Here is a 17,319-nt window from a genome sequence, read left to right on the forward strand (position 1 = left end):
TGGCAAAACTGGACAGCTACATGCAAAAGTATGAAACTGGACCACTTCCTCAGACCATACACAAAAAATAAACTCCAAATGGATTAAGGATCTAAATGTGAGACCTGAGACCATAAAAATCCTAGAAGAGAAATAGGCAGTAATTTCTCTGACAAAAGGCATAGCAACATTTCTAGATATCTTTACTGAAACAAAAGCAAAAATAAACTATTGGGCCTACATCAAAACAGAAAGCTCCTGCATAGCAAAGAAAACAACAACAAACTTAAAAGGCAACCTACTGAATGGGAGGAGATATTTACAAATGACATGTCTGATAAAGGTTTAGCATCTAAAATATATAAAGAACTTCTACAATGCAATACCAAAAAAACAAATAATCCAATTTAAAAAATAGGCAGAAAACATGGACAGACATTTCTGCAAAGACATCCAGGTGGCCAACAGACACATAAGGGGATGCTCAATATCACTCATCATCAGGGAAATGCAAATCAAAACCATATGAGATATCACCCATACCTGTCAAAATGGCTAAAAAATAAAAAAACTCAAGAAACAACAAGAGTTGGCAAGGATGTGGAGAAAAGGGAACACTTGTGCAGTGTTGGTGGGAATGAAAAGTGGTGCATCCACTATGGAAGACAGTATGGAGGTTCCTCAAAAAATTAAAAATAGAACTACCATATAGTCCAGTAATCGCACTACTGGATATTTATCCAAAGAATATGAAAACAGTAATTCGAAGGGATACATGCACCCCCATGTTCCCTGCATCATTTATGATAGCCAACCTGTGGAAGCAACCTAAGTTTCCATCAGTAGACGAATGGACAAAGAACACGTGAAGATATGATACATCGATATATATCAATATTTGAATATATATATGTATAAATATATATAAAATAAATAATATATATTCAGCCATAAAAAAAAGAATGAAATCTTGCCATTTGCAACAACATGGATGGAGCTGAGTATAATGCTAAGTGAAATAAGCCAGTCAGGGAAAAACAAATACCATGTGATTCCACTCACATGTGGAATTTAAGGAACAAAATAGTGAACAAAGGAAAAAGAGAGAGAGACGAACCAAAAACAAACTCTTAACTATAGAGAATAAGTAAATGGTTGCCCAAGGAGAGGTGGGTGGAGAGATGAGTGAAACAGGTGAAGGGGATTAAGAGTACACTTACGGCAGGGGCCCCTGGTTGGCTCAATCAGTTGAGCATCCGACTTTGGCTTGGGTCATGATCTTCATGGCTAGTGGGTTAGAGCCCTGCATCGGGCTCTGTGCTGACAGCTCAGAGCCTGCAGCCTGTCTTCGGATTCTGTGTCTCCCTTTCTCTCTGACCCTCCCCTGTTCACGCTGTCTCTCTCTCTCTCTCTCTCTTAAAAATAAATAAAACATTAAAAAATACATTTAAAAAAAGAGTATACTTACGGCAATGAGCACTCAGTGATGTATAGAATTGTCAAATCACTACATTGTATATCTGAAACTAATATAACACTGTATGCTAACTACATTGGAATGAAATTTACAAAAAGACTTAGTCTTACAAAAACGTTTTAATAAAATATGAAAACAACCATGCCATATCTTATATGAAAAATGAAGCACAGAAAACTACATATATGGTATAGATAAAAGATTAAATGAAAATTATGTATCAACATGTTGACAATATATATACCTGGGTAGTAATTGTCCTAATGGGGTGTTTTTCCTACCTCATTATACTTTTTTTGTACCTTCCAAATATTCCATAATGTACCTCTATTATTTTAACAGTTTTAAAATCAAAGATTAGGAAAATTTTCTCAATAAATTGGAAGGAACTTGATTCGAGCCATAGGTTCTTCAGTTGTGCTTGGCTTCTCCCCCTTTGAAATGAGCCCCCACCTCATCTTTCCAGTAGGCGCTCATAGATCATCGCTATTACAGTATCACTGATTGCATTTCTTACACTCATTCCATAACTGGAGGCTTGTATCTCCCTCTTACCATCACCCGTTTCGGCCACATACCTCCCCCCAGAAATCATCAGGTTGTTCTCCGTATTTGTAGTTCTGATTCTGCTTTTTGTTTATTCGTTTTTAAATTCCATTTATGAGTACAGTCCGAGTATTTGTCTTTCTCAATCTGACTTATTTCACTTAGTGTAATACCAATCCTTGTTGCCTCAAATGGCATGATCTCATCCTTTTTTATGACTGTATAATATTCAATTATATATATATATATATATATATACATTTTCCTTATCCATTCATCTACTGATGGACCCTTAGGTTGTTCTCATGTCATGGTTATTGTAAATAGTGCAGCAATTAACATAGGGGTGCATATATTTGAGTTGCTTTTGTTTCCAATAGTGGAATTACTGGATCATATGGTATTTCTATGATTCTTTTCCTCTCATGAAGCATAATAATATGCCACTTTTCATTAAAGCCAAATACTTTAACTTTGATATTTCTAATTCTTAAAACAACCCTACAATGTGAATATTGTTAGGTGCCTTTACAAGTAGATACAATGAGGCTCAGAGAGGTTAAGGAACTTGATCAGGGTCATACAACTAAAAAGCAGTGGTTCTAGGATTCCAGCCCAATCCTGCTCCAGACCAGTAATCTTCAACTCTGGCTAACCATCAAAATCACCTCCAGAAATTTAAAATATTCAAATGAGAGGCGCCTGGGTGGCTCAGTCGGTTAAGCGTCCAACTTCAGCTCAGGTCATGATCTCACAGTTCGTGGGTTCGAGGTCCGAGTCGGGCTCTGTGCTGACAGCTCAGAGCCTGGAGCCTGTTTCAGATTCTGTGTCTCCCTCTCTCTCTGACCCTCCCCTGCTCACGCTGTCTCTCTCGCTCTCTCTCAGAAATAAATAAAACATTTAAAAAATTTTTTAAATAAAATAAAATATTCAAATGATCAGGCTTCCTTTCAGACATTAAATTGCTGTTTCCGGAGGTGGGCCCAGACATTTGCACTTATTAAAAAAAAAAAAAAAAAAGCTTTTAAATGTGGAAAGTTCTAATGTTTCCAAGGTTGAGCACCATTGATCTATAACAACCCTTTCTCTTTTTACAGACTGGAAAACTGAGTCTCAGAGAGGGGAGATTATTGCATCTTACAGCATAAAGTGTTGTAACCAGAGTGCAAATGAGGATTTCCCTAATCCCATGTTGCCCCCTGGGAGCTTACTTGACTCTTCTTCCACCATCTCTTGCACCGCATGGGCAAAGGGGCCAGGCTTGGCCCATATGACAATTCTTGTGTGCCCCCTGGTGGGCTAAAGTGGTAAAGAGCCACTGCCTTAATAGGTACTTAATAGGTAAGAGTGAAGAGATCTACAGGCCTCCTGTATTGCCTGATCCCAAGGCTGCCCATTGATTTATACAAGCTGGCTGCTCACTCGGTAGCACTTTACAGCATCCCTGCACTTGGAAGGTAAGAAAACAACATCAACACAAAAATCACTCCAGATTGGTACAGTGCCTTGCCTCTAAAGACTTGCTATATACCAAGCCAACTTTAAACTGTATAAGACACTTCCTCATCTAAGCACTCAAGGGACAAATTTTTAAAATCTTCTAGTAACTATTATTAAAGTCGTCCTATGGTTCATCTCACAGATTTTGGAGTCAATCATTCCTGAGGACAAATTCTAGCTCTACAATTTATCAATCTTACACACTTTGGTGAGCGACATGGCATCTTTCACCCACAGTTTTATCACCTGTAAAATGGTCATTATAGAGCCCAGTTCATACAAGTGGTATGGAGACTAAATGTGTATGTAAAGTGCACTGTGCCTGGACCGTGTAACTCTCCTCCACCCTCAAGCCCCACAAATGAGGATTATTATTACTGAAATGGATCCATGTTGGGTGCATTTTTAGCAGGCCTGGGGAAAACTCCCAAAAAGGAAAAAATGATTTCAGTGCCATCTTATAGGATCTCACACCTCAGACAGAACCTGAAGCAGCTGCACTCCCCTTCAGGGAATCTTTCCCCTTAAACATAGCTTCTGCATGGAGTCCTGCTCTGCTTCCTGGGGCATTCTCACGATGAGAAGACGAGCAGCGGCCAGCAAAGGAGACTGAGAATGAGGCACCCGATGCAGAAGAGACACCAGGAGAGTATGTTATTCTCGAGGCTGCTCTGGCATCTCTGGAGGAGGAAATGACCAGCCGTGATAGGTTAGTACAACAGGCACCGGGAACTGACCACCCAATTCAGCAAAGGAAGGTCATTGGTGACCTTGACCAAAGCAATTTTGATGTGAAATTCTGCCTGGAGAAAGGAATGTGATACAAGCATGTACAACTCTTCGGAGAGGTTTTTCTATAAAGTGGAGCCAAGAGATGGAGTGGTCGCTGGAGGAGGAAATAGTTTCATTTTTAAGATGTGAGAACTAACAGCATAGTAGTAGGGATGCTGGGAACGATCCTCTGTGAGGGCAGAACTGGTGCTTCAGAGGACAGAGGGAAGAGCTGGGAGAGTGGCTCCCTTCCTAGGTCAGCGGGACCAGGATTTGGTGCACATGGGAGCACAGCCATTGTTTGCCTCCGGTAACAAGCGCAGGGGCAGCGTCTATGCACACAGGGTTCTACACACACTGCCCTCAGGAGGGCAGATGGAATGGGAGCCTGTGCAAGCTCTCTTCTAGTGGAAGCTGCTTTCTCAGTGAGGTACGAAGCAAGGTTATCAAAGGGAGCAGCTGCTTTTCAGTGAAACAAAGTACCATCAAGAGAGCAAGGGACATGTTCCGATTTAGAAATAATAATTCAAAGAGTGGCGGTGATGTTGTTTAGTGGGTTAAGAGTCTTTGCCGGAAACAAGTAACAAGGTTTGCGTGCAACTTCAACTGAAATTCAAATAACAATAAATACATAATGCAGTGCTCTGAATTTTATTTTCAAATAACAACTTAAACCACTCTACAAAACGTTCTATAACGTTATCTAAGGAAACTTGTGCAAAACCAGGGTGGGACTCAGACCCCATTTCCCTATCATCAAAATATCATGCAAACACTTTCTTTCTTAGAGGATGTTCAGCATTATGGAATTACTTACAGATGATGGTACATTTTAATTCCATATACCATAATGAGAATTTCCCCCAAGCATAAAACTCTTTAAAACAATATACATTTCTTTGGAACCATTTCAGATGAAGCTGTGTTGGGTGCTTTTTCAGGAAGTTAAAACTAAGCTCAATCTCCTTTCCTGAACCACAGCCTCACACACAGATTTGCACAAAATATACCAACTACTCCTCAGATAGCTCGTGTAGGGGTGCCCATGGTTCACGTCGTCACAGGTAGAAGAGAGAGTGTGCTAGTTCCAAACTGGGTTCTTTATGAATGCTCTGTGCCACCAGAAAGGTCAGCTTGTGCGCATACTGACAGGGTGCTGGGATGCTGATTAAGCCCTGAGAACAAAACATATGGATAGCAGCTAAGAGGATAACTTGTTCTCCAAAGTGACAGATTTTCCTGAATTTTGTTCCCTCCTAGCTGCATGTAGTAGAATGCACTGGGGAGTACACAGTAACTAAACTCAAGCAAGGGCAACCTCATCCTCGGGGAACACGGGCTCACTGGGCAAGAGGGGGTGTCATCACATCTAGTGCTAATCTGAGTTTCCCATGACTTGACACTCCAAGGGGCTCAGAGCAAATCTTGGCCTTGGACTTCAAGAGCAGCTCTTGGCTTCATGCACAGGAACACAGGACAGACGAGCCCATAACCCTCCCACGAGACACAGCATCTGAGTTGGCTTCAACTTCCTCAACTGTAACTTGGAAATAACAATACCCTGATTTCCTCCCAGGCTTGCATAAGATAATGCATAGAATAAAGCCATCCGGAAATTATAAATACTAATGTTATAAATAATGATGATGATGATGATATTAATAGTTACTGCTCTTTGAATTCTATGACAAACTGTTTCTCCCACTGTGGACTCAAGGACTCATTCATTCATTCATTTATTCATTCCTCCTGCATGAAGTCAGGAGGTAGGGATACAAACATGAATTGGATGACAATTCCTGGATGGGAACCCTGAGAGTCAGTACCCACATAAGTATACAGCTGTCACTCACCGGCCAGTTATAGTACAGGTGACACAGTTTGAATGTAAGTCTCTGCATGTGGTCGGGCTTCAAGCCGTTGTCATCATAGATGACATTATAGTAGGTGGGATTAACGGTTCCCTGACAGGCAGCCTGACTGATCAAGTAGAAGTCATACCTGAGGGGGAAATGGAATGGATGTGAGAAAGAAGGCAAACAGAATAAGGCCTCGCTTGAAGAACACACAGCGAATGTTTCATTAAAAACGGATTGTCATTAATAGCACTTGCCACTCAGGACGCGTTGCTTCTGAGTCCACCACGGTGCCCAGTGGCGGGTTCCGCACGGACCGGCTCGCTTCCGTGCAGAATCGTAGCATGCACCTCTTCCTGACCACAATCACGGATAGTTTGGAGCTTGGAACCAGAAAGGCAAAAGGTAAGATGCAGAGAACTAAAACCAAGCCTAGAGCTTTCTACTGACCTTTTTTGATAATTTCTAAATGGAATAAATAAATTCATTCATTAGAAGAACACTGCAAAAATGAAAAAACTAAAAATTATCTCCAATCTCTCCTCCCTCAGAAATGCATACAGTTTTTTAATTTTTTAAGAGTGTATTTATTTATTTTGAGAGAAAGAGATGGGGGGGGGCGCAGGGGAAGGGGAGAGAGGGAAAGAGAGTACTCACAAACTGTGAGATCATGACCTGAACTGAAATCAAGAGGCAGACTCTTAACCAACTAAGCCACCCAGGTGTCCTCAATATAGTTTTTAAAATTAGAGATTGTCCTTCTTTATTGCAAAGGTGTGATGTGTGCTGGTTTATATCATTTGAAGGGGACAGGGAGGAACAGTTAATAGGGCAATGAACTTCAATTAGCATTTCCAAAGGAGGATTTTTCCAGAATTTTCCATAGAGACAAGATTTCTTTTTCCATTAGCAATAGTGCCCCTATTTCACCTTCACTCTTCTTCTCAATTTCTGAATAGCAAAGAGACCCACAAGTCCTCTTATTCCTCAAATCATCACTTCTGAGTCCTGCAAGACACACACCTGGCGGGATGGATGGACAGACCAAATGTACATTTGGGTCAAATGTTGAGTGGCCAAACACGAAAGTCAGGATTTAGTAAAGCCAAGGCCAAATCCATTTACTGGCCCTAATTCCCAAAGGAACTTCTGGGAGGCAACGATTGTGAAATTTCACTTCCAAGCATTTTAATTATCTTAAATATACATTATGGTTTTCAATATTGCAACTTTTGGAACCTGATGTTCTACTGCAAGGCAACTCCTTAGCACTGCTCACTGCTGAACTCACTCCTGCTCGCCCCAACTGCACACTTGTCATTCTCCACAGACACAGTCACCTGAGGTCAGTGGGGAGGGAGATATTTTAGCTGTGAGGTCTGGACGCAGGGGGAGGTGACACCGTGCTCTCCCTGCACTCTGACAGTCACTGGTGAGGTCAAGGCTCAGCCCCTCTGTGGCTCACGGCTGCAACTTCGGTTGATGGTGGTGATGGCGGTGCCACCTGACAGACAGACGCTGCGCCCCGCTCGTAATAGGATGTCTTCCAAATATTTTAGGAAGCCAATTTAAGATTATCATCCTCCCCGATTTACCACTTCTAATATTTTTCTGGCACCTGCCACTTGACATCCTAACAGAGGAAAATGTACTGCAACACGGAATCTAGAAATGTGGCAGCGGAGGTGAGGACGGTCTGATTTCCATACGTGGCGCAGCCTGGACTGCCCTCACACCCCCTTCAGCACCACTGGCGACCTCGGCTGCGCACCAGTGCCTGCACGCCAGGGCTTCAGCCCCCGCTGTGGATTTGGGCCTTGAATTTGAAACCACCGCTTGTTCAATCTCATGGCGTATCAGTACGGATGAAGCATCTTCACCCGCCTGCTGAGTCTCAGCGTCAGCTGCTCTGGGGGTCACCTGCCTTCCTCCAGGGGCCCCCACGCAGGCCCACGCCACCCTATTCAGAGGGGACCATCTCAACCACCCTCCAGTCTAGGGGAAACCTGTCCATCCTGCTGTACTCACAGGACGCAGACAAGAGCGAAGCATGCCTGCATGAAAACCAGCTGTCGGTGTACGGTAATCTGATTAGCTATGATACATGTGCCCTGGTTGCACGTGTGGGGAAAGAACCATCACTCAGTACCTGGTGTTTGCACTCGCTTCTGTCACACTGCTCAGCAGCTGCGGAACCTCGTATTCAATCAGCGCTTTCAGCTGACCGTCCCCCACCCCATCCCGGTACACAATTATCCGCGCCGGCAGATCATGGTTGTGCTGGTACCATTTGTTGAGTGCTCCTGCAGAATGTGATGGTAGGAAGAAAAGAATGACTTCTCCAACACCAACAAAGAATAAAATCCCCGTGTAGTTCAATGTTTTAAATAAGTTCGCTGTTTCAGACCACTGTAACACAGGGTAATACCTAATTTGAGTCGTGACTGCACTAATATAAAAATGGATCACTTTAGGGTACATTTGGCATCTCTGCTATTTGAGGAATCCTACTGGTCCCTGTGGTAAAATATGGTCTTAAACACAGCATATCTCTTTAGTAAAATTTTAATATTTAAGGAATAAATTAAGCCAGGCAGTAGACCAATTCCCAAAACCAAATTAATACTAATTTAGTTTCTTCAAGTCCTTCCATGCTATCAATAGATATGGACTACAGAACTTCATGTCCTTTTCGTCTCCAATAAGCATAAACATGAAAACAGAAGGAGAGCTCATGGCTGACCCTCTGGAAGCATCTCTTACCAGGGGCTCACCAATTCGACTCTAAGTTGCACTGACAGGAGAAACTCTGAAAACATTTCCACCCACTGCAGCTAGAAACTGCCTACAGAGCAGAGACCAGACAGTAACGCCGACTCAACAGAAACCTTTCACAACTACTTAAAAAAAGGAACCAAGTTTTGAAGTGAGGGCAAAGTAATATAATAATTCTTTTCCTGTATATGCTGTGCAGCTGTTTTAGAAGAATTTATTGTCTAGGAAATTCATTTGAGTTCAATAGAAGATGATCATGTATGTAAGGCCATAACCAACACATATCACCAAATTCAATTTTTTAGGAAACAATATTTACACCCCTTCCCCAAACGTATAGATGGGAAAATGCGGATCAGGAGAGGGAGTGAATCGTACAAGCAGCACTATAGGGAGTGGCAAAGCCAGATCCTGGCCAGAGCTGGGCAGGGGACAGGAGCCTCAGACACCTGTTTCCACTGTGCCCTGCTGCGAATGAGCTCCCCTCCATGTCTGCCTTCTTCCCCATCTTCTCCCGCGATGCCACCCCTCATCTGCAAGCGTTCTTATCCCCGCCCCACAGGCTTCCTCCCTATTTCTAGACCTCACAGCACTCTGTCATAACCCCTGTTTCTCCAGGTAGATTCCGCTGGCCTCCACACGACTTGCAAGAGCCACCAGCAGCTACAAACTCCCCTGCCTCTTGGCTTTCTGTTTACCACGCACAGATGACAAATGTAAATTCTACAGCATCTGTTAGTGTGGGTCAGGATACAGCGTTGGGACTCTCCATCTGGGCGATGGCTGACTTGGGCAGGCTTGGGGAGTCTGCTTCCACCATCTGGTCTGCTATAGGACGCGGACCCTGGGGCCTGAAGGAATAGTGCTGGGGGCCCAACCCCACTGCTACACTTTTAGTACCGGTCATGAAAACTTTTAAGCAATCTGCAACATCAGTCGCTGTTCTCTGAAGGATACACCGAGAAAACCACCTAAAACAAGAAAAAAAAAAAAGTTCAACTTCAAAATGTCTACCATAAACCTGCATTAGAATTAAATGAAGAAACAAAAAACAATCTAAGTGTCCATCAACGGGAGAATGGGTAAAGAAAATGTGATGCTTCAGATGGCTAATGGACACACGAGAAGATACTCAACATCACTCATCAGCAGGGAACTACTAATCAAAACCACAGTGAGATACCACCTTACACCTGTCAGAACGGCAGAATAGTTAAAATTAACAACTCAGGAAACAACAGACATTGGCAAGGATGCAGAGAAAGGGGAACCCTTTTGCACTTTTGGCTGGAATGCAAACTGGAGCAGCCACTCTGGAAAACAGTACGGAGGTTCCACAAAAAATTAAAAATAGAATTACCCTATGACCCAGCAATTGCAGTACTAGATATTTACCCAAAGGCTGCAGGTGTGCTGTTTCAAAGGGACACATGCACCCCGATGTGGATAGCAGTGCTATTAACAATAGCCAAAGTATGGAAACAGCCCAAATGCCCGTTGACAATGAATGGATAAAGAAGATATGGTATATGTTCTTCTGAGTAGTATACAATGGAATACTACTCAGTGATGACAGAGAATGAAATCTTACCATTTGCAACAATGTGGATAGAACTAGAATGCATTATGCTATACGAAATAAGTCAGAAAAAGACAGATATCATATGATTTCACTCCTATGTGGGATTTAAGAAACACAACAGATGAACATACAATGTTGAATGTCATTATACCTCAATCAAAATAAAAAGAAATAGACATTGAGGAAAACTTAATGATCATGAGCCTATATATGGTATATAATCACAACCATATTAAAAATCTCCCCTCCTCAAAAGAAAGGTATTGATAATCTATAAGGAACTCACCAAACTACACGCCCGAAAAACAAACAACCCAGTGAAGAAATGGGCAGAAGACATGAACAGACACTTCTCCAAAGGGGACATCCAGATGGCCAACAGACACATGAAACAATGCTCAGCATCCCTCATCAGGGAAATACAAATCAAAACCACACTGAGATACCACCTCACGCCAGTCAGAGTGGCTAAAATGAGCAAATCAGAGAACTCGAGATGCTGGCGAGGATGTGGAGAAACGGGCACCCTCCTCCACTGTTGGTGGGAATGTAAACTGGTACAGCCCCTCTGGAAAACAGTGTGGAGGTTCCTCAGGAAACTAACAATAGAACTCCCCTATGACCCAGCAATAGCACTGCTAGGAATTTACCCAAGGGATCCAGAAATGCTGAGGCATAGGAGCACATGTACCCCAATGTTCATAGCAGCACTCTCCACAATAGCTAAAACATGGAAAGAGCCTAAGTGTCCATCAACAGATGAATGGATCAAGAAGATGTGGTTTATCTATACCATGGAATACTACATGGCAATGAGAAACAATGAAATCTGGCCATGTGTAGCAACATGGATGGACCTTGAGGGTGTTATGCTGAGCGAAATAAGTCAGGCAGAGAAGGACAAATATCATATGTTTGCACGTATAGGAGGATTAGGAGGAACTTGACGGAGGAACAAGGGGGAGAAGAAGGGCGGAAATGGTGGGGGAAAGGGAGAGAGGCAAACCATGAGAGACTCTTGAATGCTGACAAAAACTGAGGACTGATGGATGTGGGGGGGAGGGGGGATGGGCATGGAGGAGGACACTTGTGGGGATGAGCACTGGGTGTTATGTGGAAACTAATTTGACAATAAACTATTTGAAAAAAAAAAAAAAAGAAAGGTATTGATAAGAGACACTAAAGCATAGTGCTGGCATCAGACATGCTTGGGTTCAAAGCCTGGCTGGCATACTCACCAGCCATGTGACTTTGCTACGTGAACCTAAGCCTCAGTTTCCTCATCGGTACCAGAGAAACACATAGGATGGTAAGGTAGTTACTACTTCACAAGATTGTTATAAAAGTGAAATTAGATAATATATAAAAGCACTTAGCATACTACTTAGCACAAAATAAGCAATAATAAATACAAACCACTATGTTGTTATTATAAAGGAATTTATTAGTTTACCAGGTCCACTTTCAAAATATTCAAAACCAGAGTGCATTATGCTAAGCGAAGTAAGTCAGTCAGAGAAAGACAGGTATCATAATTTCACTCATCTGTGGAATTTAAGAAACAAAACAGCATAGGGGAAGGGAGGAAAAAACAAATAAGACAGAAACAGAGAGGGAGGCAAACCATAAGAGACAAATACAGAAAACAAACTGAGGGCGCAGGAGAGGAGATAGGTGGGGGGTGGGCTAAGTGGATGATGGGCATTAAGGATGACACTTGTTAGGTTTTGCACTGAGCCTTATATGTAAGTCATGAATCACTGAATTCTACTCCTGGAATGAATGCTATACTGCATTTTAACTAAAATTTAAATAATTAATTAAAAATAAATAAATAAATGGAATCATATAGTAAAAAAAACAACAAAAGACAGTAACAAATAAACAAAAAATATTCAAAGATTTCTCAAGCATAAACTTCTATAGGTGAGCCTTTTGGACTTGAAATCTGAACATGATTAGCTTATTTTAATTTCAGAAGAATTTTAATTGTTAAACACATTAAGTAAATACAAGCACTTGCAAAATGGAAATCATGACTTTGTGGTAAGTACACATCAACATCATTATATATGCCAATAATGACACAATTAGGAATGTGGCTAACAAATTGGAAGTCCTTTATCTGCTTGATCAACACGTCAGTGTGTCACATTAATTGACACATATAACAGGGATCTCATACAACCTGGAATGACAGCCACCTTTCCTATTTCTCACCATCCCAAATATATACCTGACCACAAGTTTAATGGAGTAAATCCAAGAGCTTAAGTGCAGGAATAAAAAATGTTGCAAACAGTTCCTACAGCCTCAAAACACATCGCTTAGTTACAAATAATGAAACAATTCTAAGGACTACAGTGAAATAAGTACTATGAGTTACTATTTAATGCATTATCCCCGAACCTGCTTATGTTTTCAGTAGCTGTGTGAACAACTACATCACTGTCTGCAAATGTTAATAACAATAAGCAGGTATGGAGCGGTTGCTATGGGAGGCTGTGTTTTAAGCACTTTATCTTATGTAATGTCCATAAATGCCTTATGAAACAGGCATCATCTTCATGTCCATTTTACAGGTCACAGCAACTTTACATAGCCAGATGTCAGATACAGAATAAGTAATTGGCATATCAGGACATAGATCCAAGCAATCAGATTCCAAAGCTCTCTGCTGGACGTAAGTTCCTAGTACAGCACCCAATGCAATGCAGATGTTCAGAAAATAAATACACAAGAATTCCTATCATCCAGCATTTGAGGAATCAGCCTGGCATACAAGGATTACCTTGTCCTAATGAATGTATAAACATAAGGCTACATATTATCTTAACATTATCTATCACATTTTTATATGTAAGTATAATTTGGGGCCCCTGGGTGGCTCAGTCGGTTAAGTCTCCGACTTGGGCTCAGGTCATGATCTCACTGTTCGTAAGTTCAAGCCCCATGTCAGGCTCTGTGCTGACAGCTCAGAGCCTGGAGCCTGGTTTGGATTCTGTGTCTCCCTCTCTCTGCCCCTCCCCCACTCACTCACTTGCTCTCTCTCCCTCAAAAATAAACATGAAAAAAATGTATATGTAAGTATAATTTATGACTAAAGTGTTCATATTTTTTAAATGAGGGAAGAATACAAACTGTTTCCTGTTGAATGGCTTTAGTTAAACCACAAACAATAATTATGGAATATGTTGGGGTAATTGGAAACATACCTACCTGGTGATTCCAGTGTTAATGCTGGCCACAAATCCAACCACCATCATTCCCCTGCTGAATTCGTCTTTACAGACATCAATACCAACCACCATCAGGGACTTTAACTGTAAGAGTAAAGTTTTCATGATTTAATGGAATGAGGCATTATTTCCCCAAACAACAATTTAATATGAAGTTTTGAAAAAACTGTCCCTGGTTATTAAACTGTTTAAATTAGGGAAACCAAGGTCCAGATGAAAGAGATCATCAAAACAGAAACCAAAGAGACTTAAAGATGGAGGGATGGGGGCGAGGGGCTGGATGGATCAGTTGGTTAAACATCCAACTCTTGATTTCAGCTCAGGTCATGATCTCATAGTTCGTGGGTCTGAGCCCAGTGTCAGGCTCTGTGCTAACAGCATGGAGCCTGCTTGAGATTCTCTCTCTCTCTCTCTCTCTCTCTCTCTCTCTCTTTGCCCCTCTCCCACTAGCTGTCTGTCTCTCTCTCTCAAAATAAATAAATATACTTTAAAAAAAAGATGGAGGGATGAATATGGTATATAATTTGCCTAGGAGACTCACTGTAGTGCAAAATAGCTACCATCCTTTGTGGGGGTAGAGAAGGGCTGTCTGTGTGGCTCAAGAGTTTCTGGAAAAGTGATCAGTCATTTCCCCCTAGCCTCTGGGCAGGAGGGATCTCAAGAGGAAGTCCACTGCCAGTTGTTCAAATGTCTAAGGGATCCTCATCACCCATTGGCTATGAGCCACCAGGGAGGCAGCTGGGGCTCAGTGAACACATCCTGGTTATGGAAATGGAAGGGAAATGGACAACATCCTCTCATTTCTCACCCTCTCACTTCCTTCCCCAGTGGCCAAACATTCAGGAAAGACGGAGGTTTTCTTAGTTCCCACCACAGTTCAAAGCCATAGCTCTGCCAGCTCCCCAAGCTGTGGGGAGGCCCCTTCCAGGGTGTGGGGCTACTCTGAGAGCTAGTGCACTGCAGAGAGCGGGTAAAAGGAGAGGCCACAGCACACATACTTTACATGGCATGGGAGGCTCCAGATCAAGCCCCCCCCCCCCCCCAAGACTGTGCCAACCTAGATTCTCTTTCATGAAACATTCTGTTATCCGCTTACCCAAAGCTCCTGGAGAGCAGGAGCCACACCTCACCTTCTGGATGGTGTCTTGTCTCAGGCCACAACCCAGAGAGGACAAACAACACACCCAACACACAAAACAAATGCTTCTGGGATCATGTGAAAATGACTCCCACTTTGATTTCATTTTGAAATTAACAAATGGGTTGATTACTAAAAGATTGACAGACTGCTCACAGGGATCTCCACAGCCCACAGTTCGCCTCCGAGTTTACAGGCCATTTGCATGGCAATCTTGGTAGCGACACTCATCATCATCCCCTGTTTATTCAAGGTCCGAGTGAGCACACACTGGCTGGGCACTGGGCAGAAGGAGCTCAAGTAGTTTTTAATGGTATCATAGTAGCTCTTCTGATTAGAAGGTAGAATACACATCACCTAAAAGAAAAAGGAAGAAAAAAGGAAGGAAAAAAGTCAATTTACTTATGCTTAGAAGCAGCAGGGAGCCTACTTGGGATTCCTCCCTCCCCCCCACACACAAAAAAACCACATACACTCTCTCTCCCCTACCCCACCCCACTCCCCACTCTCTCTAAAATAAATAAATAAATAAATAATTTAAAAAATGAATACATGGATTTTCCAAACATCTCTTGCCTTTAAGCTCCCAAGAAACAAATATTAAAATGCCTACACAGTTGTGTTAAATGGCCTTTGACCACTGACAATCCCATTTGAAACGCCTTTTTATTAGCCATAGGTTCTCAGTCCTGCTCCAAAGCCCCCCATCCGCCCTGGCTTTCCCTTCCTCTCTCTTCGGATTTGATTCTCAGGCTCCTCAAATTCCCTGCTAACCCAGGTCTTACTCCCGCTCCCTGCCGCCCCCTACTGGCCCCTTCCCTGTGGCTCTCCAGCCGTCAGCCCCACCATCCCTCCCCAGCCTCACCCACAGACAGGCCAAGTGGAGGATTAGCATACACGGTGGTCTCTTCCCCACCAGGTACTAGACAATCAAAATAAAAGAAACCAACCACAATTGTTTTGTTTGCTGTGACCTGAGAGTAGGGCTATGGGGGGAGGGGAAAATAAGGAGAAGGAAGCTTCAGGTCCTCATGTATTTTTAAATTCCACCCATCTCTGCCACCGCCTCTGTTTCTTAGCAGGTATTTCCCTCAGAAGGGCTTCTCCTGGCCTGCTTCCATCTCCTTTCCATCTTTTATTCTTTACCTTCAGAACCTACCAAATTATACAAAAGATAGGCACCGTCATGATTTGCAGAGGACAAATAAGGTGATTTTTCACCTATAAATGTGTACAAAAACATAATGCGAAGGGCCAAAATTATTTACAATTAAGTATATAAAATAGGGAAATATATCTCAGGGGGCCTTCCCACTTTCCACCCTATGAATTTGGAGCCAAGTGAGGCAGGCCTCAGAACACGGCAGTGGTTGAACAGGGATGGGGCCGAAAGAAGGTGGGAGACAAGTGAGACTGGCTGCCTAGGAGGGGACAGGGACGTGAGGGGGTAAGTGGAAGGTAACAGGGGCCACGCTCCCCTTATCAGAGAAGAGAGGTACAAATATGGCAATGGGGAATGCTTTCCTGGGGGGTTGGACTGGAACTGGATATACACACAGAGAGACATGGTAATAACATAGACATAAGGGTGCATGCATGTACAGCTGACCCTTGAACAACGCAGGTTTAAACTATGCAAGTCCACTTATATGCAGATTTTTTAGTAAATATAGTACAGTACTGTAAATGTATTTCTCCTTCCTTATGATTTCCTTAATAACACTTTTTTCTCTAGCTTACTTTTGTGTGAGAATACAGTATATAGTACATAAAATACAAAATATGTGTTAATCAACTATGTTATAAGGCTTCTAATCAACAATAGGTTATAAGGAGTTAAGTTTTGTGGGAGTCAAAAGTCACATGGGGATTTGAGGCTATGCAGGGAGTCTATACCCCTAAACCCCACACTGTTCAAGGGTCAACGGTGTTTGGGTACATCTATAGAGACACATGCGTACACAATATTCCTGGCTTTGCCTATTGAGAAAGCCTGGGGGGAGTGACACCCCATTAACAAATAAGCACATCTAGCTGTCCAGATTTTGATTTTTTTTTAATTAATGTTCATTTTTGAGAGAGAGAGAGAGAGACAGAGCATGAGTGGGCAAAAGGCAGAGATAAGAAGACACAGGCTCCAGGCTCCATGATATTAGCACAGAGCCCAAAGCTGGGCTCGAACTCACGAACTGAGAGATCATGACCTGAGCCAAAGTCAGACACTTAACCAACGGAGCCATCCAGGTGTCCCCCAGATTTTGATTTCTAAATACTGTTCTCAACTAAAAGGAATATGGCTCATTGGAGAAATATCTAAGCCCAGAGCCAGGCAGCAAAATTTCAAGATTAACCTAGAACACAGTATTGTGCCAGATAGTAAGAAAGTGTCCCCAAAATAATGGAGACATATCTATAAGTCACAGAAGCCAAACTGAATGAGTCTCCTATTAACAAAA

The 17,319-nt window shown here is 42.4% G+C and overlaps 1 protein-coding gene across 1 annotated transcript in view; it reads right to left on the bottom strand.

Annotated features, from left to right (window-relative positions):
• Positions 1-4,923: 4,923 nt before the first annotated feature.
• Positions 4,924-17,319, bottom strand: part of PIWIL4 (piwi like RNA-mediated gene silencing 4) — a 44,727-nt gene continuing 32,331 nt past the window's right edge. Inside the window, exons 14-20 of the mRNA XM_039255007.1 lie at positions 15,020-15,220; positions 13,706-13,809; positions 9,805-9,875; positions 8,279-8,432; positions 6,387-6,512; positions 6,127-6,274; positions 4,924-5,448 (exon numbers count right to left, since the gene is read on the bottom strand). Coding sequence (XP_039110938.1) covers positions 5,332-5,448; positions 6,127-6,274; positions 6,387-6,512; positions 8,279-8,432; positions 9,805-9,875; positions 13,706-13,809; positions 15,020-15,220 — 921 coding nt within the window. The 3' untranslated portion in view covers positions 4,924-5,331. The remainder of the gene's footprint in view (positions 5,449-6,126; positions 6,275-6,386; positions 6,513-8,278; positions 8,433-9,804; positions 9,876-13,705; positions 13,810-15,019; positions 15,221-17,319) is intronic.

Source organism: Hyaena hyaena, unplaced genomic scaffold (assembly GCF_003009895.1).
Source record: "Hyaena hyaena isolate Hyena2069 unplaced genomic scaffold, ASM300989v1 scaffold_506, whole genome shotgun sequence".
Taxonomy (NCBI): domain Eukaryota; kingdom Metazoa; phylum Chordata; class Mammalia; order Carnivora; family Hyaenidae; genus Hyaena; species Hyaena hyaena.